Here is a 25,625-nt window from a genome sequence, read left to right as displayed (position 1 = left end):
ACTTTGATGCGACAAGGCCTTGAAAGAGACAGTCTAGCCAGCAAGAATCTCTCCCATCGCCTTCAACAAGTCCGGAATTACGTCCCATATATTTCTGGGCTTAAGTTTTTAAATTTGCTTTATTTTATTTTGTCTTTTAAATGTCACATTTTAGAGGACCTAAGGCAGCTATATGATCTAAAATGGCGTGTAAAGAGTTGCATTTTCTTATCAAGATAGAGGAAATCAGAAGATTTCCTAAGGAACATTCCTGAAGTACTTTCCTAGCTCTTAATTATGAATAGACGGTATAGAGGTATACACTGTATGTTCTGAATGCTGTCCACCAACTTCCATTTCATAAACCTTCAGTCTGTCAACTACACGGAGCGTTTTTTCCTTTCCCAGGTAAGGAGGGCCTGTTGGAGCATTACTGTATTTTGGAGCAACTTAGACCTTCTCTGGACACTTACCTGAATGTTCAGCCTAGCAGTTCCTCCTTGCTAACTATAGTCTGTGGGATTTAACTTCACTTAGTCAGCAGAGGATCTAATCAACATAGAGGCTAGCAGATAAAAACAACCTGTTTTCAGGGGCCTGAATGATCTAAAACTTTGAAAGGGTCTTGGACAACAGGCTCTTTTAAGTTTCTCTTGTCTCTGAGTATCTTTCCTGTGGCAGACTACTTCTTTTAAATAGCTATTTAGGTAATTTTTAGGAGTTTTTTGTGTGTGTGTGTGTGTGTGTGTGTGTGTGTGTGTGTGTGTGTGTGTGTGTGTGTGTGTGTGTGTGTGTGTGTGTGTGTAAGTTGAAAAGGTCCACGTTTATATACTGTTTTGTAAAGTCAAACATTGTGCATGTGACTTTCACAACGCTGAGCAACTGACTGAGTTTGCACTTCGGAATTCCACAATATGCAAAACTACAGGCGGAAATTGCAAAACTGAAAACATGCCATGCTTTCATATGCCGAAAGACGACTTACCAAAATATAGGGCTTTCTCCAGGCTCTTTCACTTTATAGTATTCCTTGTCTTGTGGCAAGACTTTTGTCAAACCAAAATCTCCAATTTTAACTCTGTTCTCATTCTCCACTAAGATATTTCTGGTTGCTAAATCCCGGTGAACGTATCTTTTTGTGCCCAGATACTCCATGCCCTAAAGCATAAAGATCACAAACACAATAGAAAACAAGTTCTTCTTACCATTAAGAGGCCACACTTTCCCTGAAGTGGTGAATGAATCTCAAAGTTAAATTCAAACACAAACGGTTGCCACAACTGCTGGGCTTGAAGGTTAGCCTTCTCTGAGAAGCTGTTCTTATTTTTTCCAGGTGCAGGGCCTTTCCTCAACTGAAATTAGCTAGACGGAGCACCTCTCAGAATTAACAGCATTTTTTGATTATACAGATGGGTAAATGTTATAGCTTCCTTTCTATAGCCAAATGCAGCGGTAGGCAGAGGGAAAGCAAAAGCTGGGCTAAGCTACTCACATAGTACAGTGCAGATGAAGCCCATCCTATTGACTACTCATTTTACTACTTCTTCCTTAATTTCCCACATCTCCCATCTGAGTGCTTTATCAAACTTTACTTTATGACTCCTTGAATCCCATAACTACTCCGTCTGATCTGACTCCCACCATTGTGCCTTCCTTCCCCTCTATACTGACCATTATTTGCTAACAATTCTGCTTACTGTTTGTGTTACAGCAACCTGTGGAAACGTGGATCTGAAGCCACATCATCCATAGATGTACGCATTATTCCTTTTGCTATCAGTGAAATGTGGAGTAGGCCAAGGTGCGTAGTGAGAACAAAACTAAGGTAGTACAGCATTACAGAAAAGAAAGTACTGCTTATGTAGTAATAAATGGAGAGAAGCTGACACTGCACAGTGTTCCGAGGTCTCTGATTCTCACATATTAAAGGAAACAATGCAGGCTCTCAGTTTCACCATTTCATTAAAGAAAAATCTCATCCTAACACAACTGAAGAGCAGTAAGTAATGCTCTAGCTTTGCCGAACTCCATTAAAAGTTTTGGACACCAACAGCGTACTTGTTAATTCCAAAAGGTTTTTCTTTTCCTTTTTAAGTGAGAAACTTAAAAACAGTATGACTCAAGAGTCCAACCTTCTTCTCATATTGTTCCTACTAGCACCACTAGGTGGCATCGTTGCTTACTCGCAACATCCCATTCCATACCAGAGGTTTAACAGAAGTTCAAAAATGTCCTGTTCTTTACTACCGGCTTAGTTTCCCATGACTATCCTGAAAAACATCCGACCTAGGCTTTTCAAAGCTAGGCTCCCTGGTTTCAGACAATCAGTCAATGTAAATGCTGTACCTTTTTACTACTACTAAATTGTACTGAAAACACTCCAAGTTTCTTCAATGAATGGTAATTTCACAAGTGTTTTTTTGGTACAATCAGTATTTTACAGGCTCTTAGAGACATTTAATTGAAAACATGCAAATTTTCTGTGAGGAAATCATATCCCGTGGCATTACTCTAATAATGCAGTTGTGTTTAACGATGTGACTGCAAAGATTTCCATCATCTATGTTCATGCTAGCTGTCGAAAAAAAAAAACGGCTAGGAATTGTCCTTAAAAAAAGTTTTCCTTTTACATTACTGCTATCTCAAATCGCAGGTGTTCCCACATATACTCCCCAGGGTTCTTCTGGCAAGAGCTCCTAAAGTGCTTTAAGCATGAAGAGATGGAAAATTATGTTTACTCTCAACCTCTTCTCCTCCCAGCCACCATTACGAAAACACAGGCTTCCAAAAGAACAAAAAGGAATACTCCAAAAATCAAGACACACTGAAGAAACTTCACTTCCTTATCTGTCCTTCTATTGCCAAGATTGTGCAAAGCTGTATATGGAGCCCTGTTACTTGCTCCCACACAGATGACAGCTGCACTAATCAGCAGCTACAGAAATGTCACCCTTAGCAAATGCAGTCCCTGAAAATGCTGCTTTTCACAGTATGAGATATGCAGGAAAAATGTCATCTTTAAGTCAGGCTCCCTTTCCCAGGTTAGTAGCAAGGAACTGAAAACACTGCAAGGGAGTAAAGAAACAGAGTCTCAACCCACAGATGCAGGTACACCTTGACTTGTTTCTCACAGATTCGAGGCAAAAAAAGAGACAGAGGGAGGAAGGTTTTTGATTAAAAAACTAAACTCAATGACAGAAACATAAAGCAAAAAGAAAAAGATTTCAGATGCTGAAAGAGAAAGCATCACAGAAGTATAAAAAGATAAAAGAAAGGGGAGAAAAGGGTAAGGTAAAAGACAGGGAAAATGTTCAGATTTCATTTTTTATGATTGCACCATTAGGTACTGGCTCATTTTTTTTTTCTATATCATCATAAAATGGAATGCATTTTGTCAAACTGAACCAGTCAGCATCAAAAAGTTTTTTTATTTCTTAAAACAGGATTTCAAAATAAACATAAGACTACTAGCCCTTTGAAATTTCATTCACAGTGGCATTCTGCATTATTGCCTGTGAGGAAAAATTAAGTTGTTTGGTAGCAACAGAACCCTGCAGCTGAGAATGAAATCAGAGTGATCGATTTAACCTTTGCTATGCAGATAGCACAGCAATAGCAGTGCAAAACAAGTCACATACAATATAGTGCTTAGGCCTTGTTTCCCTCGGAAGTCAAGAACAGGTATTTCTTTAAGAGGAAGGTCTATCTGTGGCTATTCCCATACTCTTGTGTACATCCACACTTTTGTCACATGAAAGCAAAAAGTTTTTCCAGTTAAGTCTTTGCAGAAGGCACGTTCTAGCCTCGTTCCTTTTGGTTGGTGCTTGGAACTTGAGAAGCAGCGCATCACCTGCTATTGCAGTTCTTCATCTCGTTGTAGAGCTGCAATATTTTGATGCTTGCTTTTCTTCTAATATAGGTAACAATCTTTTTCTTAGTAACCTCTGACCCGAGTTCCTTTCCCAAAGTTTCTTTGCCTTCTTGTACCACCTGAAAAGACCAAAATCCACCTTCTAATCCTCCCATCAGACAACTCCAACTCAGAGAGCCAGGGTCCTGAGAAATGTTGCCACTGCTTTTCCTTCAGGCTTTGAATAAAGCTCGAGAGTAAACTCAAACTTCAGAGCCTCCTACCAGAGCGAACAAGGTAGGTGTAGGTGTCTTCTGACTCTTCGGGTCACAAGTTGGCAGAGACCATCACAGAACAAAACAGATAAATAACTACAGCCTTTGCCTTTTTGCAAATCCCTGTTTCATGTTTATTCTATGAAAGATGTACTGCCATCTTCCTTCTAGGTGGAACTGGGTTTTAGACCCTTCCAGCTCCTTGTTTGAAGGAATATTGTTTTCAGTCACTTATTGGCACTGGTAACAGCAGTTATTTTGCAGCATTATCGTTCTTACACTTGAGATCTAGGAAAATGACTTCTTGTTTCAGATCCAGGGAGCAGAGGGCTTTCTGAGCCCTCTTTTGGTGGGTGGTCATGAGTTCAACCCTTCCCCTTTGCGAAGAGATCGACACTTGCTGCAGACTGGTGAACGTTTTGTCTTTTCCAAGCCCGTTGCAATGTTGCCTTGCCCATCAAGGAGCCCTTGCTGGAGACTTCCCACATGGTCTGGCAATTCCTTGTTTCTTTCTGCCTTTCAGTAAACCACATGAATAGGTGAGATCAGCTGCTAAAGGTGCCTGCAGCCTCCTCCTGTGCATGCCCCAGGTTCAGTAGCTAAAAGGTTTACTGAGTCACTTCCGTTTCGAGCAGCGACCTATCAAGCTCTGTTCATCAGATACAAGTTTAGACTTCCTGGGAAAGATCCTGGACTCAGCACACTGTCTCCTACCTGATTCTTGTCAGGACTTTTTCTATGGATACCACAGAAGGAAAATCTGCTGCTCCAAATGTAGCAGGGCATAACTTTACTAGATGCGGGCTACTGAAGAATACTCAGTAACAGTAAGTAACTTACTGTTTCAACTTCTTTGGTGCAGAATCAAGGAAAGGAAGTTTAAAAATATTTCAAATAAATGTCTTGTTAGGACTTTTATTTTTCCTTTTCCCTTCTTCCTTTTTTTGGGAACTACCAAACACACAGTAAAGTCTAAAGTGTCCATAGTTTCTCCTATCTTAAGTGAAATAATAGGGCAAGGGTAGGGGAGGCACAATCCCACCCACAATAAAGATTAGATGTCTGCTTCCCTTTTCAGAATTACGTGACAGATGTTTAGAGCCAAGCAGTGGGGCTAGCAAATAGTTTATTTCAACTCTGGGCGCTGCAGTCGCCTCTAGCTCTTCACACACAAATCTGATATAAGCATCTTTTGCTCTTTTTTGCTACAATAATCAGCTAATATCACTTACATTTTAAAGTTAATTTCTTGAACATTTGCATATACTGTAGTTTTACAACTGAATGACCAAGTCTTGAAAAATCAGTTAATATAGATGAACAATTTGTCTAGGTGAATATATTAACTCCTGCAAAATTCTACTCAACCTGTCATCAGGAGAAAAGAGGTTTTAATTCCTCTAACTGTAAATATAAACTAAATGAACTATAAACTAAATACAAACTAAACAAAAATAATGGATTACTTTTTTCCTGAGTCAGTCTCAGTATTCTTCCCCAAGATACTCAGAAGTTTATCAGGCTCTTGAGTATATGAATAGGTACTGCTACCTTGTTTAAGGCCAACTGGTGCTAGAAGCCCACCTCTACTATAAAAGATACCATGAAACAACCAACTTCTCTACAAAAGGAAAAAAGACAAAAATTTGTTTAGAAATATTAATCATCTGAAAGTTCCTTACCTTGCATATCTGAGACGCATACAACAAAAGCTTCTTGTGATCCAGTCTCTCTTTGTGTTTCTGCAGATAATCTCGTAAGCTTCCATACGGTAGATATTCCATAATTAGTCTCAGATTCCTACGACCTTTTACAACACAAAAACATACAAATTATTTTATTGGTTTCTTCCTAGAAGAAAGTTTTGAAATGTGAATATTTACAAGTATCTATGAATAGCTAACAGATTACAGTGTTACTACCCAAAAAGGTCAATTTATTCTGCGTTCATTATGCACCACTCTGCAATTGTTCATATATTAGTTAACCGCATATATCAAGGAAGTATCATTTATTTAAATACGACAAAAATATGGAGAACCTTGATACCTGAAGCATCACTAATTGAGATAATCTCACCAATACTTTACTTGACAAAACATAAATGCCACTTGCGTGTATCTGTGTTTATATAACCCCTCCTCATCGTTAAGGTGAAACTCAGAACGGCAATGGACATCAACGGGTCAGTAATTTCACCATCTTTAAAAAGTCGGATTATAAAGACAAGATTTTTCTTCTTAAAGAAAGACCCTGTGCAAAACCATGCTTTCACTCAACTTGAACAGGGTCAACAATTCACTCAAACATATCAGTTTCTGAAACATTTTCCTGTCAAGTCTCTTATCTTACAGGCAGTACAAGAAGTGGTAATATCCACCCTTGAGATATTACATTGCGTGAAAAACAACAGTTACAAAACGGGTACGTTTTCCTACTTAACCCCAAATTCTGTTCCAGGAAGACTTCTTAGTACTTTAAGATAAAGATACAAGGGAACTACTCAAAATGTTACTTTCCTTAAATCAATCAAATTATGCAATGAGCTGACAGAATAAAATCAAACCCATCTTGTACTGTAAAGTAGTACACGACAGACATTACTTTTTTTGATTTGTACAGATAAAGTTAGAACAAGCCAGTGACTTTCATAAACACTTCTCTCCCAGTTTCTCAGCATACATCCTTAAGTGTATACATGAAGGCGTATTCAATATAGCACATACCAGCACTGTAGCATACTCCTTTATATTTAACAATGTTATCATGCTGCAGAGATTTCAGGATTTCAATTTCCCTTTCAAAGTCTCTAAGGTGCTCCTCTGTGCTATGTTGCAGCTTTTTCACAGCCACCACCTCTCCAGTATTGTCCTGTAGAGGGTCATACCTGCACATCTCAACACTGCCAAAATTTCCCTAAATCACAAACAGAAATAACTGCATCAAAAACAAGATCACACCATTTTTTCTATCTGCGTGCTTGCACATAATACCTTAATGCTTACTGCATTAGCATTAAGGTGAACAGACTTTTATTGAAGTGAAAAGCCATAAAACTTTCCAGAGAGACAGAAAGAGTGTGAGATCACAGGCAGTAGTTCCGTAAGAGTAAGGAACACATTCACTGAAAGGAAGCAAACAGTGCTGGAGCAAAGGCAGGCAAGGAGAGGGGATGGCCTCCATTCACATTCCCCTCCATCTCCACAAATTTCCTTCCACTTCTGAACTGCCAGTTAGGATACTTCTTTTTTCCTGCATTTGCAAAATATACTACATGCAGGCTCTTCCTCGCTCCCGGTTCTCCTCTGTTTCTTGGAGCCTTTTCCCCCGTTTGTTTCTCTGTTCTGTCTTCTTCCCCTTCTCCGTTTATATTTTCTCTATCTTCCTTTTTATCATCCTCACCTACCACTTTGTTCCTCTCCGTCAAGAACTATCCTATATTTTAGCCTCTTTGCTTTTAGGCTTATTTTCACTCCTACTTGGAGTAGCGAATTAGCCAGGAAAAATGGTATTTAGCTGAAGTTCTGTCAGCTGCACCTCTGTCTAGGCATGCTTTCATACAGCCAGGCTGCAGGGATTTGCAAAGCTTTTCACCAAAAGCGGATTTCTATAGACTCAAATATTCAAGGCCTACCAAATACTGACATGCTTGACTATGGACTGCATATTTATAAGTTCCTGGGATATCCACGCACAAGAAAAACCCCATTAGTTCTATGCAGGACTGCTCTGGAGCAATTTTAAATAAACAGCATGTGAAAAAAATAAAAATAGATTAAGTCCGATAGGGCTGTGTGTTATTTTACCACACCAAAAAATTTTAGCCAGTGAACGTCACTGGATTCACTGTAGAGATCAGTTATCATTATTCTGTCTAATGACACTGATAAACTAAAAAAAGATCTGAAAGGAACTGCATGTTACACTGAGATATAACTGAAAATGTTAATTTCTGTAACGGAAGTGTTCAATGTAAATAGTGTACATGGGGTCATCAGAAGATAACTGAATATGACAGTTCTTTCCTGGCAATTAGAGAATTTCAAAATAACCTACCTTGCCAAGTTGCTGTAAAAACTTAAGATGTCTTTCTTCAAATTGTGTTGGGTCCCGATCTTCAAATGCTCCAGAAAATCCAAGTGCACCAATTCTCATATTTGGCAACATATCGTTTTCTGTCAATAGCTCGTAATCTGAAGGGGGAAGGGAGAGGAGGGAGAGAATAGAGGAGAAAGAGGGAACAGGAGGCAAAGAGAGAGAAGCATATAGGAGAACGAAGAAACTTACCACAATGCTGGCATGTTCTACCTTTGCTAGGCATATCCTGAGCACAGTACAACATTAACAATCCCCTTAATTTCTATATAATAATTTGTGGCCATAAAAAAGGAAGTATTACAAAACAGCCAAATGACTTGTTTTGACTCATACTGAGTCCTCCTTTACTTTCCAAAAAATGCTTTTTTTTGCTGGTCAATTCTACTTCAAATACTGCAACTATTAGGCAATGACTCCACTAGAGCAGAGCGGAGAAATGGAAACTCCGCAAAGACTTCTGATAACGCGTGTCTTCCACTTGGAAGAGAGCAGACTTCTGTCTATTTATTTTATGTAACGAGAGGAAGATGACAGTCACAAATACAACATACTTGGTTAAGTGACTAGAACTAAAACCTCTGGGACAGACATTAATCAAACCAGGAAACTACTTTGAACGATAATGCCCACTTTTGATGAATTCTCAAACTGAAGATGATGAATTAACAAACTGAAAGGCAATTAACATACCACACTTATTTACTAACTTACATTTACCGCAGTGGAGTATGGCTGGCTCAGTACAAAACGGTAGGCACCATATGAAAACAAACTGACAGGGATCATGGTTCTTTTTTATAGCGCATTCTTGTCCTACCATACACTCACCTGGAGTGAACAAGCTATTCAAGTCACGTATAATGGCTCTAAATGAAGGTCTGAAATCTGGCTCATAATCCATACAGTTGTTTATAAGGTTTGCTAGTTCTGTCCAGTTGGGGGCAGGAAGCTGGTGTCTATCTTCATAAAACTGTAGTTTCTGGGATTAAAGAGGTTAGAGACATTTTAGCATACAACTATGAAGAGCTGCAACAGCCATAATGTTCTGACCAGAGCAGCCAAAAAATCCACACCTGTTAGCCTAGACTCATTATCTCACCACCTTGCACATCTGATCAACTTATGTCAGGAGCCAAGGCTGATAATGTAGCAAGACCAGCATAATTTAAAGTAATTGGCTCATTAATTCCCAGGCAGCTACTAGTGGAAGACAAGAATAGAGAAAAAGACAACGAGCGTAGATGGTTTCTCTTTTGCAGGTAATATAATAAAACCTAATGGGATGGATGCAGTAGAAAATTCTATCCACTTGTAAGCTGACTGAATTCCTCTAACTATAAAATTCCTCCTTATTATGAAAGAATGCAAGTCAGTTAGAGAGGAGGGCATTTACTGAAATATCTAGCTCCACCTAGACCTGAAAGCTATTCTAGCAGCTTATTGTTGTAAGAGCTGACCACAACACCAGAGAAATGAGATCAGGCTTTGTAAGGAGAAGATAATTAGTCTCATTAGAGTAATAACACTACAAATCTTCTAGGAGATTCAGCAGTGGAAATAATCTTTTTGCTTCCAACTAAGGGGTAATTACATATACAAGAAATAGTATTTTTTATGACACACGGTATGCCTTTTGCCCCTAGTTGAGACAAAGTCAACCTTTCTGATTTAGCTAAAATAGACCTTGGGTTGTCTGCAACACGGACTATTACAGTATTTACAGTGTTCAACTTTGGTATAACTAGAAAATTCATGCGAATTAAAAAGCATGTACATTTTTAGGAACAAGTCATGTGTAGATATATAGTGGTAACAGCAGCAACAAAACAACAGAAACGCACACAAAATATACTGCCAAAGCTGTCCTGGCGAAGCAAAATAACATAAAACAAACCGCAAACCATTACCCTTTTACTGGTAGACAATGATCAAAAGTCGTTTTACTGCAGGGGTCAGGGGTGACACCACCTCTCATGCTAATGAATACAGTTACAACAGCAGATGTTTTAAATTAAAAGTGCCCAAAGAACTGTTGACTGCAGATCCAGTAATACTTACTCTCGGAGAATCCAGTGCGCTCAGAGGTTTGTCTCCTCCACTGCAGATTTCCCATAGAGTAGTGCCAAAACTCCATTTGTCTGTGGCCAGGCTTAATTGTTTCGGATTCTCAATACATTCAGGTGGTACCCATGGTATTCTCTCAAGAAGAACTGCAATCATGCAAACAAAATACCATGTTAAGATCAGTAATGAAAACACAAAGTTCTGTAACGTGCTTGATTTAATCAAAATATTTTGAGTATGCACAGATATTTAATTTTGTAATGCACTTTGAATACCTTTCCAAATTTTTGTTCTTGACTAGAAAATGCTACAGAATATCAACAAAAATAGCATTTATAAAGCAGAACAGGGGACCATTAGTTTTGTTGTAAAGTGAGACCAATGCTATACAGTTGCCTTAATCCCATTTCCGCATCATATTTTTCCTCTGACTTTAATACCTTCCCTGATGTTATCAAGTTTAGAAGCCACAAAGGAACTAGATGGTGAAAAGTCAAAACTACTTTGTAAGTGGTTGGAATATTAGACATCACATAATGGCACAGCAATGCCACGGAGAAATAAAAATGAATTTCACACTTACTGATTGTGAAATCTTTTGATAGTGATTGTACTAACAAGTTAAATATTACATGATACTTTAATTTAGAGTTTTTTTAAAATCAGATCTTACAAAGATTAACGGACGCTTTTCATTTACAAAAGGATCTTAAAACACCTCACTGGAAAATAGGGTATGGCACTGCTTATAGCCTCTTAGATGCATTATTTCTTTCAGCATATATAAATTCAACAATATTTTCACTTTTCCAAAAGTATTTAAAATAGTAGACAAAGAATAATACGGTCTCATCAGTTTCATTAGCATATGAATGTTGCACACATTGCACATTTCTTTTAGTCTGAGCTAATTTCACTGATAATCTGGTATTTTTAGCATCATCAGTGACTTCAGGTATTCATAAGTGAGATGCACTGGAGATGCTATTGAACTGCCAGGAAGCATTTTCAAAAGCACTTTTACTTTAAACTCTGAAATCCTCTCCAAACTAAAAAACACAACAATTTAATCTTTACTAATAACAGGATAGTACATTAGAGCATACTAATAGTGCCACCAGTGAAAGAAAATTGTTTACAATGACAACAGCAGGAAAAAAATCCCACGAAATGGACAGGACAATGTGGCTTTGTTTACTGTAGCTATTTGTGGACAAACAGGATACGCTCGTAACAGATGACTAGGACTTCGGAGGTTATTTTAAAGTGAAGAAAGTGTGAAGGAGCTCACTATAACAGAAGTAGATTAGATGGTGATCAGAAAGAAAAATCTGTCATTTTAAAGCCAGAAGCGTTAGAGAAATAAGACTTGTACAAACAAAGACCTACTGTCTTTCGGCAAAACTGTAATACTGATGCCAGGATCACTAAGCTTTATAAAAGGAAGGTTTCCAGACTTCCTGTCTTCTTCTCTGATAAGCAGGATGTTTTTTGCACAGACATTCCCATGAACAAGGCCTTTATCCTCCTGATGAACAGAAATATAGCTTTTTACATACAGACAAAAATATCTTAAAACTGAAGAGGTATTTCAAAACTAATACTTCATAACATGAAAGAAACATTAGTAAAGAAAATGATAAAAGATTAAGTCGATCAAATTGCATAGACATTTCAACAGTTCCTCTCACAGAGGTAGAGGTTTCTAGCCAACTTTGATTCATGTTAACTAGCTACCTAAGTTTTGAGTTTAAAACTCTTCAATACATGTGAACTGGGCGAATACTGATCTATCACTGTGATCCATGCAAAACGAACAGAAGAAGAGTAAAACTCTGTTAAAAGTAAGTTTCCTCTAATCACATATCTTGTCTCAAATAATGGCCTTTATGCTAAATTAAGTGGATCGAATAGAGAATACTGGGGCCTAAAGCACATACCAAGAAAAAAAAAAAAAAAAGAGTACTAGAAGTTTGAATAGCAAAATATTTTCCCCTCCCAGATACTACTTGGTTGGCTACTACTTCCTGGAAAAAAAAGGAATCTTAGATTGAAAATGGATTTTATTTCACAATAAACATAAAGCATTGAAAGATACTGGAAAATTCACTTTGCGTAAAGTACTATGGTCTGTTCTTGGCTATCCACTAACTTTACCTGGTGCATGTCCATCCTATTTTCAAATTCCCCACCCAAATTCAAGAAGGATGGTAATGGACCAGTCATTCTAGATGTGTAAGCCTGAAAAACCTGAATACTACCTGAAATACTGGGATCCAGCTATTAACGAAACTGAAGAATGAACGACCTACCAGAAAATGCATAGCTAATGCCAGTTGTTTTGCTACTTCCAGCTTCCACAAGATATTGATAGCATTTTTGTTCTTTTTCAAGTATGTGTCCAGGGATCCAAATTTTACATATTCTTGCACGAGGATATCTGATTTAAAAATGTTAAAAGAGTAACAATTAAAAACAACAATAAGTAAATGGAATTTCAGGGTGGGTACAGTACTCTAGTATCACGCGTCTCTTTCTTGGTACTTTCTTTGTGGGCCACTTACAAAATCAAAGCTATATCACATCTGAATATTGTCACAAATATTGCACGTTCCTTATACTTCTTCACAGTGTGAAAGTTTGCATAATTTCTTCAAAAACACAAAATCATTTCTAAAATAGATTTTTAGTAGTCCTTCTTTTACAAAACAGGGGAATCCTTACCAAATCTGCTTAGCACCCTTCCACCCTCATGCCAAAAGTGCAATAAATGGGTTTGTTATAAGCATTGCAGTGTATAGCAGTATCAATGTAGTAAGTAGAATAAACTCACTTCCAGTCATTCACTTCTTAGTTGCTTACAGTCTGTACCCTGACTGAAAAATAATATGCTTTGCTGAAACAGACGCTTTTCTTGCAAACAGACTGGCAATAGCTTATCTTGTGTAGCGCTAAAAAGTTTTATATATTGATATGACATATGCCTCCACACAGTCATCCAGTGAATAACCAAAGAAATAAAGTTAATTTCATAACGCTGCGCAGTTCCCATCAGTTTCTATAAACAATTTCAAACTATATGATGGAATTCTTGCTTTCAGCTGCAAGACACTCACATTACCATACTTTCAATTAAACTACAGAGTCACTGGAAATTATTGGAATTATATTTTGTTATCAAAAATAACATTTCAAAAAATTCATTTTACAGATAAATTCATTTCATAGATAACAGACATTTTTTCACAAGTACATGAAGGAATTTTCATCAGATCTTATATAAACTGTCTAAACTATAGAAAGTCTAATAGCCACTTTTCCTATTTCTTGGTAATTGCCTCTTACAAAACTGTAGATTTAATAAACTTCCTTTGCCTTCAGAAATAAAAGAGATTATGGAGGGCAACTGTGCTCTAAAGGAGAAACAAGTAACTGTATCCATCCTCAGATAACTTATTTTAATAATATACTATATCTATCTGGAATTTTTATGTATAGCCCCTAGAATGTGTATGCTCATGCTGTCATGAATAAACTATGAAAACCAATTTCTGGGTGTATTTCCAAATAAACTGGTATGAAAAGTCTTTGACCAAATATTGCTCTGTCTTTTCCAGCCTCCTATTGGAAGCAACTCCTGATTCAGGAAAAGGCTCTCTTCCCACAGCTACCTCTGTTCTCACAAAGTTAGCATGGGCATGGGGTACCAATTAAGTTTCTTATCACAACAGATGGTGGTTTTCTTGGGCAGTCAACCACTTCTACTTTTAGTTGACCACAGTTAATAAAAATGTAGAAGGGGAAATTTTCCGCAGTCTCAAAAAGCTAGTTTCAGAAGCTTAGCAAAACGTTTCGTATATCAGATTTTCAAACGGAACACACATGACAGTGAGTTATTTGCAAAACTTACTACTTACACTCATCATACTTACATAAGTCTTCCATTGTCTCTGTTATCGTAATCTTTCAACTCAGTTTCAGACACCAAGGCTTATGCTATTGTGATGGGAATACGTGTTAAGTGTCCAGCAGCTGTGATGCTGTTTTTTTTCTTCTCTTACACAGAACCAAGAGCCAACTCTAATTATAGCTGTATAAGATCAGTGTACATAAATTACTTCTACTTACTTTCTTCTCCACACACGCAGACTCCATAATTTAATACCAAATGCTTGTAAGAAAGCTGGCTCATCATACTTGCTGCTTCAAAGAAGGACTTTGAGGAAGGAGAGAGAGAAAAAACAGGAATGAAGACAAAACCCAAAAACATTAAATGATCTCTCATAAAATTATTAAAATGATTTCATTTTTAAAACTACTTCAATTTGCATCTCATTGCAAAGCTAGTGTAATATAAACGATATTGCAAAAACTTTCTTGTGCAAAAAAATCTTTTTTAAATAACTGATAATGCATACTCCAGAAGTTAGCAATCTTTTTTCCTGCAGGCAGGTGCAACCCCACACTGCAAAGATAATCTTTTCTTCCTTGTCAACTAAGGAAACGAGACAGTGGATAAATTCATGATGCATTACGCAGTTTCCAATTTATTCCTTCATACAAAATTAAGAAGCATTACATCATTCATCCAATACTGTAGATTGACCCCACCACGTTAGAAAAATTTCAGATGTTTTTATTACTTCAGTTGTTCCTGATCCTTTTCGGTAGCCTCTCCAACTGCAGTTTTTGTGTCGATTACTCCATTGCCAAGATGAAGTCAAAAATAGCTCTTTTTCCTCTAATTGATTGCATTTACATTTCTGTACTCTTAGGGTCAACAGATTTTCACCTCACTTTAGAATATGAGTAAATTGCTCAGCCTTATTAAAGTTAAAAATATGGGGTGTTCTTTAGTTTATTATTTTTGAAATGTCTGAAGTGTACACCCTCATAGCTTGTAAATATTAGCTATTAGAAATGTCTTTCCTTTTGTGCTAACATTTTAATATACACATTTTTTAAACAGTTGAAAAATAGATTGGTTCTCTTGGCTTGCTGAAAGGCTTCTAGACTATATAGGGATTTAATACAACTACATAACCAAAGTAGATAATAAATAGCCATACAAAGTTACATAATATATTAAAAATTACCTATTAAAAATCACCACATCCTGCTAACTTTTTTAAACTGAAATTTTCACATACGTAAGTTTAGGCTCAATTATATGAATAGTAGTTTGACTTCTGCAGAAGGGCCTTTCTGGTATGCTCACAGCTTCACTCAAACACTGAAAGGCCTATTAGAGTATGGATGATTGTACATACAGCAAGTGTTTGTCATATATACATATATACTTCTGATTTTTAATGACTTGAAGCATTTATTTCATTGGAGAATTAATATGATTACAAAAAAATGGCAGATAGGCAACATAAAGAAAGTAATTGTTCAGAAATGCTGGCATTTCATTTATATATAACAGATTTACCGGAAAGAGAGAGGTCTGTGGCCAAACTGCCTTTCTTGTGCTACCTGCAAGGTCTTTCAGTGAGCAGCTCAGAATTCACTGAGGGATGGGGGGAAAATAAAGTACCTAAGTGTACTTTCCAGAGCCAGTTCCAAACCCATCCTCTTAGTTTCATGAAGCCAAGAATAAACTCCGTTGAACAGTCTTCTACTATATAACAAATACGCCAAGTTGCTCACTCTAAGAAAAAGTAATGTTTCGTATATGATGGACAAATATTATATAGCAAACAATCACACCAACCTCAGAGTAGTTTCTGTGCACTTTATCCAGGACCTTTAAAAGAACTTCAGTTTGATGGAGCTGGCCATAGTCTCCCACTTCTTTCCTTATACCTTTGAAAATCTTAGTAAATGTGCCCTGTCCAAGACTCTCTTCCTAAAAGACAGAAAAAAAAAAAAAAACAAAACACAGAAATCTCTGCCTGGTCTGGGAAACATCTCAAATTCCCACTCTAAATAAAGCATATACAAAATTTCACAGCTAACACACATCTTGAGTCAGACTGAGAGGACTCGGAAGCAACTACACAAGAAAGAGCAAATCTTTCATTGAATTCTTGTGGATCTCGGGGAATAAAATGCTGCAAGAACTAGAGAGGAGGGAGCTACTATTACAGAGTGGTATTTAGACATCTGTAGGCACAGAGAGAACAACTGTTATTGCAGTTAAAAGGATATTTTTTATAAAAGAATATAATGACTATTTGTATTACAGGAAAGTTCCAAGTATTTTCTCCCCTCTCACAACTCTAAGGAAAGACTACAGCAAACTATCTTACTTCAGATAAGACTACTGTAAGTATGTACTAAGTTTTTATAATTTAATATATATCAAACCAACCGCTTGCAGTGGAAGATGCAACTAAACGACTTACAAATATCAAGTCTTCATTCCGGATTTTGTGAAAGACCATCTGGTTGACATTATTGTGTCTCTGCAGTGTAGGTGACGAAGGCACATCAGAAACACTATTGCTTCTGAAAACTAGAAGATTTGATTTATCTGGGAGAAAAACAGAGGGGGGAGAAGAAAAGAAAATAAAGCTGCAAAACATAAAACTGTAACTGTAACTGTTAAACAAATTCAAAGTCTTAATTCTTCTAATCAGCAAAAAGACTTAGGTTCGCTCAGCTACTTGGTGTTTCTCAAGTATGCCTACTTTTGACAAGCACATTCTGAAAATACTCCAGCCTCCTTTCAGATCTTAACTTTTTGATGTATTGCAAACAACAATCGCGTGGAAAAGGGCATGTAAGTTAGCTTCTTATTTTATACTATGAAGTCTTTCGGACACAGACACATGTGTATCAGTGCCTCTCTAGAACTTGCAAGTATTTTTGCCCCTGGCAGCACTTTAGCGATCCTCATTGCCTTTTATATGTACCAGAACAATTACTCTTCAAGTGATTTTGAAAAAAGTCTCTCCAGGAGGTGGAACAAATCTGCTACTGAAACCAAAGCTGACAGATACACATTTGTAGGCAAATGTGTGCATGCACATGTCATTATACTTATTCAGTATTTTGTAATTCAGATACGTATATATTCTTGTTTGACTCCCATGGAAATAAGGTTATTGATTTCCATGGAAGCAAAGTTATTCTCTGTAACATGCACATGCATTTACTTGTCAATTCCCTTCTAGACTTTTGAATCCACTGGCTAATTTCCATCAAATTTGGAAGGGGAAAGACACGTATCAAATATTCTGTGCTCTTGAGTTTTTGTTTAGATACAGATTCAGAGAGACAGACGTTCATTATTAGAATTAAGGGAGAAAGCGAGTATGAATATTTAAGCTAGGGAAAATCTTTAATACAAGTTCATGTCTGGTGGGATTTCAGAAAATCCTCTTCTCCAGCAGATGCTCTATTCCACGTGCGCTTTCCAACATTAAATTGAACTTGAAATCACATTCTAGCCTTGGAATAATTCAGCCAGGATGTCAAGCATCAGTTAAAAAAATTCACTGGAAATCTGGCATCGTTGGTTCTACTGCTTATGGAACTGTCCAGACAGAAGTGATACACATTTAGTAGCTGTGTCCTTTTCAAGACCCAAAAAACACTTGGGTGAAGAAGAAATACTGCTGCATACAATCCACTGCAATTAAGAAACCAGTTGTACTTCTGATATAAAACTGTTACAGCTACCACAACTCCTTCTAGAAGACCATCTCCTTAACCAAGTAAAATCTGGCAGCCACTACGACTGAAAACTCTATAACCAAGACGAACACACAGGTCAGTGCAAAAAAACAAAAAAAAAAAACAAAAAAACCCAACTAAACAAAAATCCATACAAGCAAATATATGTCTCCCTTCCTGAGAGCAGTTTCATCTACTAATGTATTTTTAAAATCCTCAGTCTGCAAGTTTGACACACGCATGTTTAGAAATAAATTACCATCTCTTACCTTTTGGTTTTGGAGGACAACATTTGATAAACTGGAAAATTATGCTGTCTGAACGGACAGTTTCTGTCTGGTAACAGGTCAACAGATCCTTAAGATTACCGAAACTTCTTTTGGTTCCACTAAGATTATATTCCCCATTTTCATTTTTTGTAATTAGGCAGTGCTTATAATCAGTGGCATTTTCACGCTGTAGATTTTTCATTAAAAAGAAACATTTATTATTCAGAAAGATATTTACTATTCAAAAACATGTTTTGAATACAGAACGCTCCACTAATTAAAGAGAAAATACTTCAGCAGCAGATTACCATAATTTGCTGTTTTGTTCTCGCTATGTAATACTCATTTTAAGAAAATAAGATACCATTCCCATCATAAGAATTAGTATGCTGACGCTAAGAAAAACTAATGTTACCAACTCTCCAATCACGGAGACCTGAAAGCAGAGAATGGATCCAGCAATCCAGTAATGGAAATTCCTTCACCCTAAAAAATAATATCAAAACAAAATTTTGCTGGAAGAAATAACCCAAATGCTCAAACTGAATGCCTCTTAGAAATGGCACTGAGCCATGACAAGCTCTTCTGGCAAGCATTTGGAGAGCTCAGCTGTGTTTCTATTTTTCTGTTGTCTACAGTGCAGTTATGAGCACCTTTTTTCCAGTATAGATTCTCATTATGCACTGATTTTTTTTTTTATTTTTTATTTTTTTATGATGAATCTTGAAAAGATCGCATTGGCCTTTTCAAAACAAGAGGACCTCTTAACACCGCTTTCATGTGCCTTCATATTAACGATGTGGAAAACGTTCCAACAAATTCCAAATCTCAAAAGCCTTTTAACTGCTTGCCCAGAAATAATCAGAACATGAAGAAATTTGGCAAGGTCAATTTTAATGGCAAGCTTAGCTTGGGCTGAATGCTCCGACTCCTGAAACTTTCTAAGTTCGCTCCGAGAACGATCTCTCAGTCTAAAGAAAATTCCCCTTCAAGTGTACTTCACTGACTGGACATACATACCAGACATTTTTCATGAAACTGATCTCAAAATGTCTGTTTACTTCTTCATCCACACATCAGCATTTTTTTGTCATGTACGTCTGATAGTATTTAGGCAAGTTTACTAGCTTGCTGCATATCAACAAGAAAACCCACATATTACCTTCCCTACTTATGAATCCAAAAGTAGCTCTGCTAATTAAAAAAAAAAAAAACACCAAACCACATTCATGGAACAAGATAATGTAATTATGTAAAGTATTATTGCACAGAGCAGAAGTACATCTGGCTGTTTAACAGCATGAGAATTGCAGGCCTTTCAAGTGTGGCTTCCACTGCAGGTAACATCATATGCCCAACAGATCTGTGCTGATGTAAGAGCTGCGATATAATCTGTCTGGCCCGGCACTGTGAGGGAAAAGTAAAAACAAACAAAAAGACCCCCAGAGACCCTCCCAAAACTGAGGAGAACCTTGAGAGAGGCTGCCAGATCACCAAGGGAGCTAACTGTACACCCACTCTAACCAAGCCTTAGTCTTTTAAAAAAAAAAAAAAAAAACAAGAACAAAAACACACACATCACACACACACACACACACACAAAAGCCATCACCACAAAAAAACTACTTTGACTCTGAGGGCCATGTGTCAGATAATACATCACCCTCCCCAGAGCTCTCAAGCTCCCTCTCTGCTAATTCTCTTATTTTCCAAGGTGTGAGGTATCTATAATTAGTGATTGCTAAGCGCAGAGAGATTGTGATATGCTTCTCACAGGATCAGGAAAGTTTGCTAATATGACACAAGTAAGTACTGAATCAGATGAACATTCTGAAGAGAAAACTCAAAATAATTTGCTGTACAGCCTCTGCTCACCATTGTGACAAAAAAGATTATACAGGTACTATTCAAGGCAGAATACCAACCTCTATGGCAAAGGTGAGGAAGTATTTTTTAAAATCTTTAGGACTGCATCGAAGAACATAGAAGCCAGTCTGATTACCTGCTTTCTTCAGTTTACTGATAGCAAAGTCCATGCTATAGTAAAAAGAAAAAATATTTAATACTGCTTAATTTCAAAATCAACAACATGAGAGACTGACTAACACACACTGTTATCAGATGTCTAATACGCTGATGACAGTTCTTGGTTCTTCAGAATTTCACTAACGCCAGTTCTTTTGTCCCTTTCTTTTACAATATTCAGAGTAGCGGCTTACACAGAGAGGAGTATAGTAAAAATTCTTAATACTGAAAACGTCACAATTACCCATTTCATGAGAAACCTTACAGCCTAAAAGAAATATATTTCTCTAGGCTCAAGATATGACTTTCAGCTTCCATCATGGAAGAAACTGTAATGAAGCTGTCTAATACACAAGCTAAAACTAGCAAAATGGGGGGCAGGGGGAATGACTAGTTTAACAAGGGAAAGGGCTAAAAAGAAAGAGGAGTTGAAATAAAATTTCTTCCATCATTTATCCCCACAAAAATTCATTTTCCCCTAATCATGTCTTGGCTAACTGACTATTTCTGTCTGGCTCAGGTGAGCAGGAATAGAACGGTCTGGAAAGGTTTAGACCCACTGCACATCTTTCTCAGCGGCCCTAAATAAAGGTCAACATATGGCAATAGTTTAGGTCTGCCAGGTGGAAGAAATGTGATCGAGTCTGTATTGGTCTCCATCCTTTTCCTCCTCCATCTCTTCTGAAGATTGTAGCATCTATCCTGTTTTTGTCACAGAAAAGATTTCCAGAAAGATTCCTTATCTCCCGAGTAGGACAGTGCTAGTTTTATGCAACATGGGTGACTTTCTTGCATATATCAGGAAAGCCTCCAAGCTTTCTACAGGCTGAAGAAAACAGCTATTTTATTTTGCCTTACCAAAGCACTGCTAAACTCAGCCTGCATTCTTCTGCGAACAACAAATAATACTATATCAATTGTTGGGGGGGGGGGGGGGGGGGAAATCAATAAAGGTACCAAATTTTTTCTCTAAAAAACTGGAGCAAATGAACAAGGAGACAATATTAAAAATAAACAAAACCTCCAGCTAGGTGGTCAGCAGTTCCTTGTATTCTTGGCTCAAATATTGAAGCTAGCAGCATCTTAATTTGCCTTTTACCCTTTGCAACTCAGATACTATTTCTGCCAGAGGCTGTAGTGAAAATATGAGATCCTCTGTTTATTGCATAATACATTGTTGTCACGGTAATAACTATAATTTTGTAAAATCAGCATCATGTCTTTACTGCCCGGCTAGTTAGAGGGAAAAAAAAAGAATTCTAAAGGAAGAAAATCGAAATCAGAATCTTTCATTGTATTTTTGGTGATACATCAAGACAACACTGTATTTTGCAAAGAAAAAAAATCAAGAGAAAAAATTTGAAGCATTTTGTATTACATACATGTCATCCATTTCTCAAAATGTCCAGCATGGTTTACAGTTGGCTAAAGTTAACCTTTCAAAAGCAAAAGCACCTTGTTATGTCACTAGAAAATAGCTTACAAAATTGGCCCATGGCAGTTGCTCTGGATATTTTCAAGCACTGATGGTGGTGCTACTTCTTTACAGAGATAATGGTGGGCATCTGCAGTTAATCTGTAATATCCATCAATCAATGATACAAAGGAGAGAGCTTCTTTTAATGACTGAAATTCAGCCTCCTGTCGAATTGCAGGTGAACAAAAAAGAGAGAGATTATTAGATTTATAATAGGCAATACAGAATTACTGGATATGTTAATAATATAAAACATATAAATACATGCATACATTAAATATACCCAGATTGTTTCTTATTTCTATTTATATAGTTCTAACTTGCAGGTGCCCCAAAGTTGGTAGTAACCCTCAATGTTCAAAATGAAACAGAAAACAAACAAACTTGCGTAAAAAGCAGTTTAAATAGGGAACAGTTGAAAGGGAAAACTGAGCTGATTGCTATTCAGCATGGCAAACAGCTATCGCACTGGCATCACAGCCAAGACTTTTTTCCTACAGGAAAACTCTGCTTATCAAAGATTTATGGGGCTCTTCTCAATTAGCAAAAAATAAATCTCTAGAAAGGTACTTGACCGAAAATTTAACGAGCAGTCAGTAAATACTAGCATCCTGAGCTGGATCCCAGAGACACCTTTGCCTACTGAACAAGAAGAGAGGTGCAATGGAGGGAAGCAAGGTGGTGAATCATGCGGTCAAAGAAAGCAGGGTGTGTAAAAGGTCTGTGCAAAAATGCTTTGAACAGGTAAGAGCAGGGGCAAGATTTAATTTACCTGTAATATATTTATTATTACCACCTATGTAAATACAGACTATTTTCCATTAGCTATTTATTTTTTAATCTTTTGACAGTCACGTAAAAGCATTAAAGGCTGCCTTTATTTTAACTGAGAAGTGGTTCTGCATCCATCTACAAAGTCACACTAGATTTCATTCAGTAGCGTAGCCAAATAGAACAGGCTTCAGTATGTGCTGTAAAAACTCACCCAGGACTCTGGGGACACTGTGGCTGAACATGATTCCATGGCAACCTTTTTTTTTTTTTTTTTTTTTAAATTTTAAACAATCCACGTATCCCTAAGCCACTGTGCCAAGCACATTTTTATAAGTGACTCTACCAGTTGTTTGAAAGGTTAAACTAGATTACAAATAGCTAACTGTACCATGCAAAGTGTCACAGAGAAGTACAAACCACTGCACTTCAAAGCACGGAAGTGCTACTGCACTACAAATTTCTACCCTGGTTTACGCTACAGTCACTTTGGGTTTAGACAAGCTCTCAGAAAGTCAGTTTTGTCCTCAGAAGTATGCGCACTGAGGTACTCTACCACTACTGAGAATTTTTAAGAGAATTTTGAGGACTCAAGGTGAAGGAAGCTTCCTCCATCTAACTGAAATAATTTTACGTTCTAAGCATCATACACACACATCTCAGATATCCCAGTTACTTTCATGTTTTAACAAGATACCTTGAAAACAATTTCAATTTCTCAACAATTCTGTACCATTAATGCAGGAAATGAATGAGAGTACCAACTCTACTACAATCAAAGTAAACTATAGGACTACCCCTCCCCCCAAGTCACATTCAAAAGATAGAAAAATTAATTAATTCTCATTGAAATGTCTTTGGAGCCTTTTTTCCTTACAGAAAGGAAGAAGTGCTTAAACTGCACACCTACAACTTTTTCCTTACGGAGGCAGAAGCTCTCCAGTCGCACAAATGCCTGAAGCCACATAAAATCATTCATAGAGATAAAGGAAGAAATAACTACGTAGCAGTTTTAACTGCTGTAAAGGCTGATCCACATGCAATGGTAGAGTTCAAACTGAAAAAGCTGTGAGGTTTTGTTTCATTTTTTTCTCATATTCATATACAAAATACTTCTCAAAGTTCTCCTTTAAAGTGTTTTAAATAGTAAAAGCTATGATATTTATTTTGTCCCTATATTCCATTTCTACGCATCGTCACTCTTTCAGAGCATTATGAAGCCTCTTTTCAACGTTGGGCAAAAGCAGTTTGCTTATCATGCCATCATACAAACAGTATGCTGGATACCTAAAATCACAGAGTCAGGTATAAGAGACCAACAAAGGAAAGGACCAATCTGTGTATCAGAAATTCACCTCAGCTGTAAACGTCTATTTCTATTTCAGTCAATTCCGAGACCTCTGAACGCACAGGATCTTCTCTGTTCTCATACGCTGCTTAAATTGCTAAAATGCAGTTTCACCTCATGCTTGATTAACATATAGTAATACAATATCATAAATACTATAGCAATCACAGTCTGCTCAAAGCAAAATTCCTTTTAATAAATGGCAAGCAAAGTCAACAGACCAGATTCTTGCTGTCTTGCTTGTGAATGGTGACAATTCTTCTCTCACTGGAACCTTCCTGGCTTGCTTGTTTAATGCTGACATCAATTATATCAGGAAAATCACAGTATGTTTGTAAATCCTACAATAAATATTTGTTATAACATCAGCAATATAGCATAAATTGCAATTAGGAAATGTATTTCCAACATCAGAATTCCTTCCTACCACTCTAAATTAGTATTTCTACCATGTTAGCAGTGCAGAGGGGAATTCAAAAGAGAAAAAAAAAAATCAACCCCAGAATTGATGCTGATCTATTTATGTAGAAATACATGTGCATCCAAGCAGAATTATTTGTTTTTTAAACAGCTCTCATCTGCAGCTCAGCTCATTTACTTTGCAAGTCTTATACTAGACCACTAGGGGTTAAATCAAAACATACTGCTTGAAAGGAGACATGCCAAACTGAAAGTATAATCCCCAAAACACGAACGTTTCATCAAGAAGCAGTGGTGTTGACTGGGAAATTACCAGTTTTAACGCAACAAAATTTACATTTCCCAAAGTTGAGCCTAGCAACAAAGAAGATCCTAAAATCTTAAATACGCTGTTAAAAGAAAGAATGAAAGGGGTTTTGTGTTTACAGAGCATGACGGAAAAAAAAATTCAGAGAGATCCAGAAATTGTGAAAGGAAATATCCATATAAGGGCTTTTGATTTAGGCATTTCTTTGGTCTGTACAGTGGTATTTTGTGAGAATAAAGAACAACACATTTTGAATTATCTTTTTCTAGGGGCTTTTCTTTGGAAAATTATCAGCCCCCCCCGAGCACAGAGGTTTAAAAAGCCTGTTAACAACCCCGAAATTTCATGGCTCCGTTCAGAAGGATACGAGCAGCCAAATCTGGTTCCAGAAAGACTTATGTAGCAGGAATAAAGAAAGGGTCTAAGAGAGGGTTCTTCTTCTCCCAGCCATGATCACCGCTGACTAGATAAATGGAAGAATCTATCCTAATCACATGGGAAATCACAGACACACTGTCCTTTAGAGACAAATTCAGGCAGTTGTTTATAACATGGTATTCCATGTCATTTCCTTCAGTCTTTCACAATAAAACCAAAATCAAATTACGTTATATATAGATCAAGGGCTCCTTTTCTTGTTTCCAGTAGAACTGTAGATGCTGATCGTTTAGATGGCTGATTAATCTCATACAAAGATAAGAGTTATATACCTAAAATAATTCTTTCAAAGCAAATAGTTTACTCAAGTAAGGATATTCCTTTACATGACTGCAGCCTTCCTGCAAGCATATGCTGAGCATATACTGAGTCTTAAAGTCCAGATTATCAGCTAGCATAAATCAGCACAAATGCACTGAAATCTCTAAGGCTCTATTAATACCTGGCTGCTGGAAACGTGAACTGTCGAAACAAATTTCTTCTCTACCTAGCCCAAATAGGTCATTCTCACCTTCAAAAAACAAAAATCTTGTTCCAGTCCAATATCTCAGTAAAGTTTATCAGTATAGCTTGCTGAAATAGGAGTTACGATCAGACTTCCAGCCACGTTTATTGCATTACTAAGTTTTCATAACCAATGACTGGTACATAGTTTCTGTACTAGGGCAAACATATGCAGCC

The 25,625-nt window shown here is 37.1% G+C and overlaps 1 protein-coding gene across 1 annotated transcript in view; it reads right to left on the bottom strand.

The window, feature by feature from the left end:
* Positions 1-25,625, bottom strand: part of JAK2 (Janus kinase 2) — a 96,972-nt gene that overhangs the window by 6,859 nt on the left and 64,488 nt on the right. Inside the window, exons 8-22 of the mRNA XM_068926844.1 lie at positions 24,001-24,120; positions 21,667-21,824; positions 20,084-20,195; positions 18,159-18,345; positions 16,617-16,744; positions 15,983-16,117; positions 14,395-14,482; positions 12,579-12,706; positions 11,656-11,794; positions 10,261-10,412; positions 9,031-9,181; positions 8,161-8,297; positions 6,831-7,020; positions 5,787-5,911; positions 965-1,137 (exon numbers count right to left, since the gene is read on the bottom strand). Of these exons, the coding sequence (XP_068782945.1) occupies positions 965-1,137; positions 5,787-5,911; positions 6,831-7,020; positions 8,161-8,297; positions 9,031-9,181; positions 10,261-10,412; positions 11,656-11,794; positions 12,579-12,706; positions 14,395-14,482; positions 15,983-16,117; positions 16,617-16,744; positions 18,159-18,345; positions 20,084-20,195; positions 21,667-21,824; positions 24,001-24,120 (2,123 nt within the window). The remainder of the gene's footprint in view (positions 1-964; positions 1,138-5,786; positions 5,912-6,830; positions 7,021-8,160; positions 8,298-9,030; positions 9,182-10,260; positions 10,413-11,655; positions 11,795-12,578; positions 12,707-14,394; positions 14,483-15,982; positions 16,118-16,616; positions 16,745-18,158; positions 18,346-20,083; positions 20,196-21,666; positions 21,825-24,000; positions 24,121-25,625) is intronic.

Source organism: Struthio camelus, chromosome Z, assembly GCF_040807025.1.
Source record: "Struthio camelus isolate bStrCam1 chromosome Z, bStrCam1.hap1, whole genome shotgun sequence".
Classification (NCBI taxonomy): Eukaryota; Metazoa; Chordata; class Aves; order Struthioniformes; family Struthionidae; genus Struthio; species Struthio camelus.
The sequence above is the reverse complement of the archived record's forward strand: the minus strand, read 5'-3'. Positions and strand labels throughout refer to the sequence as shown.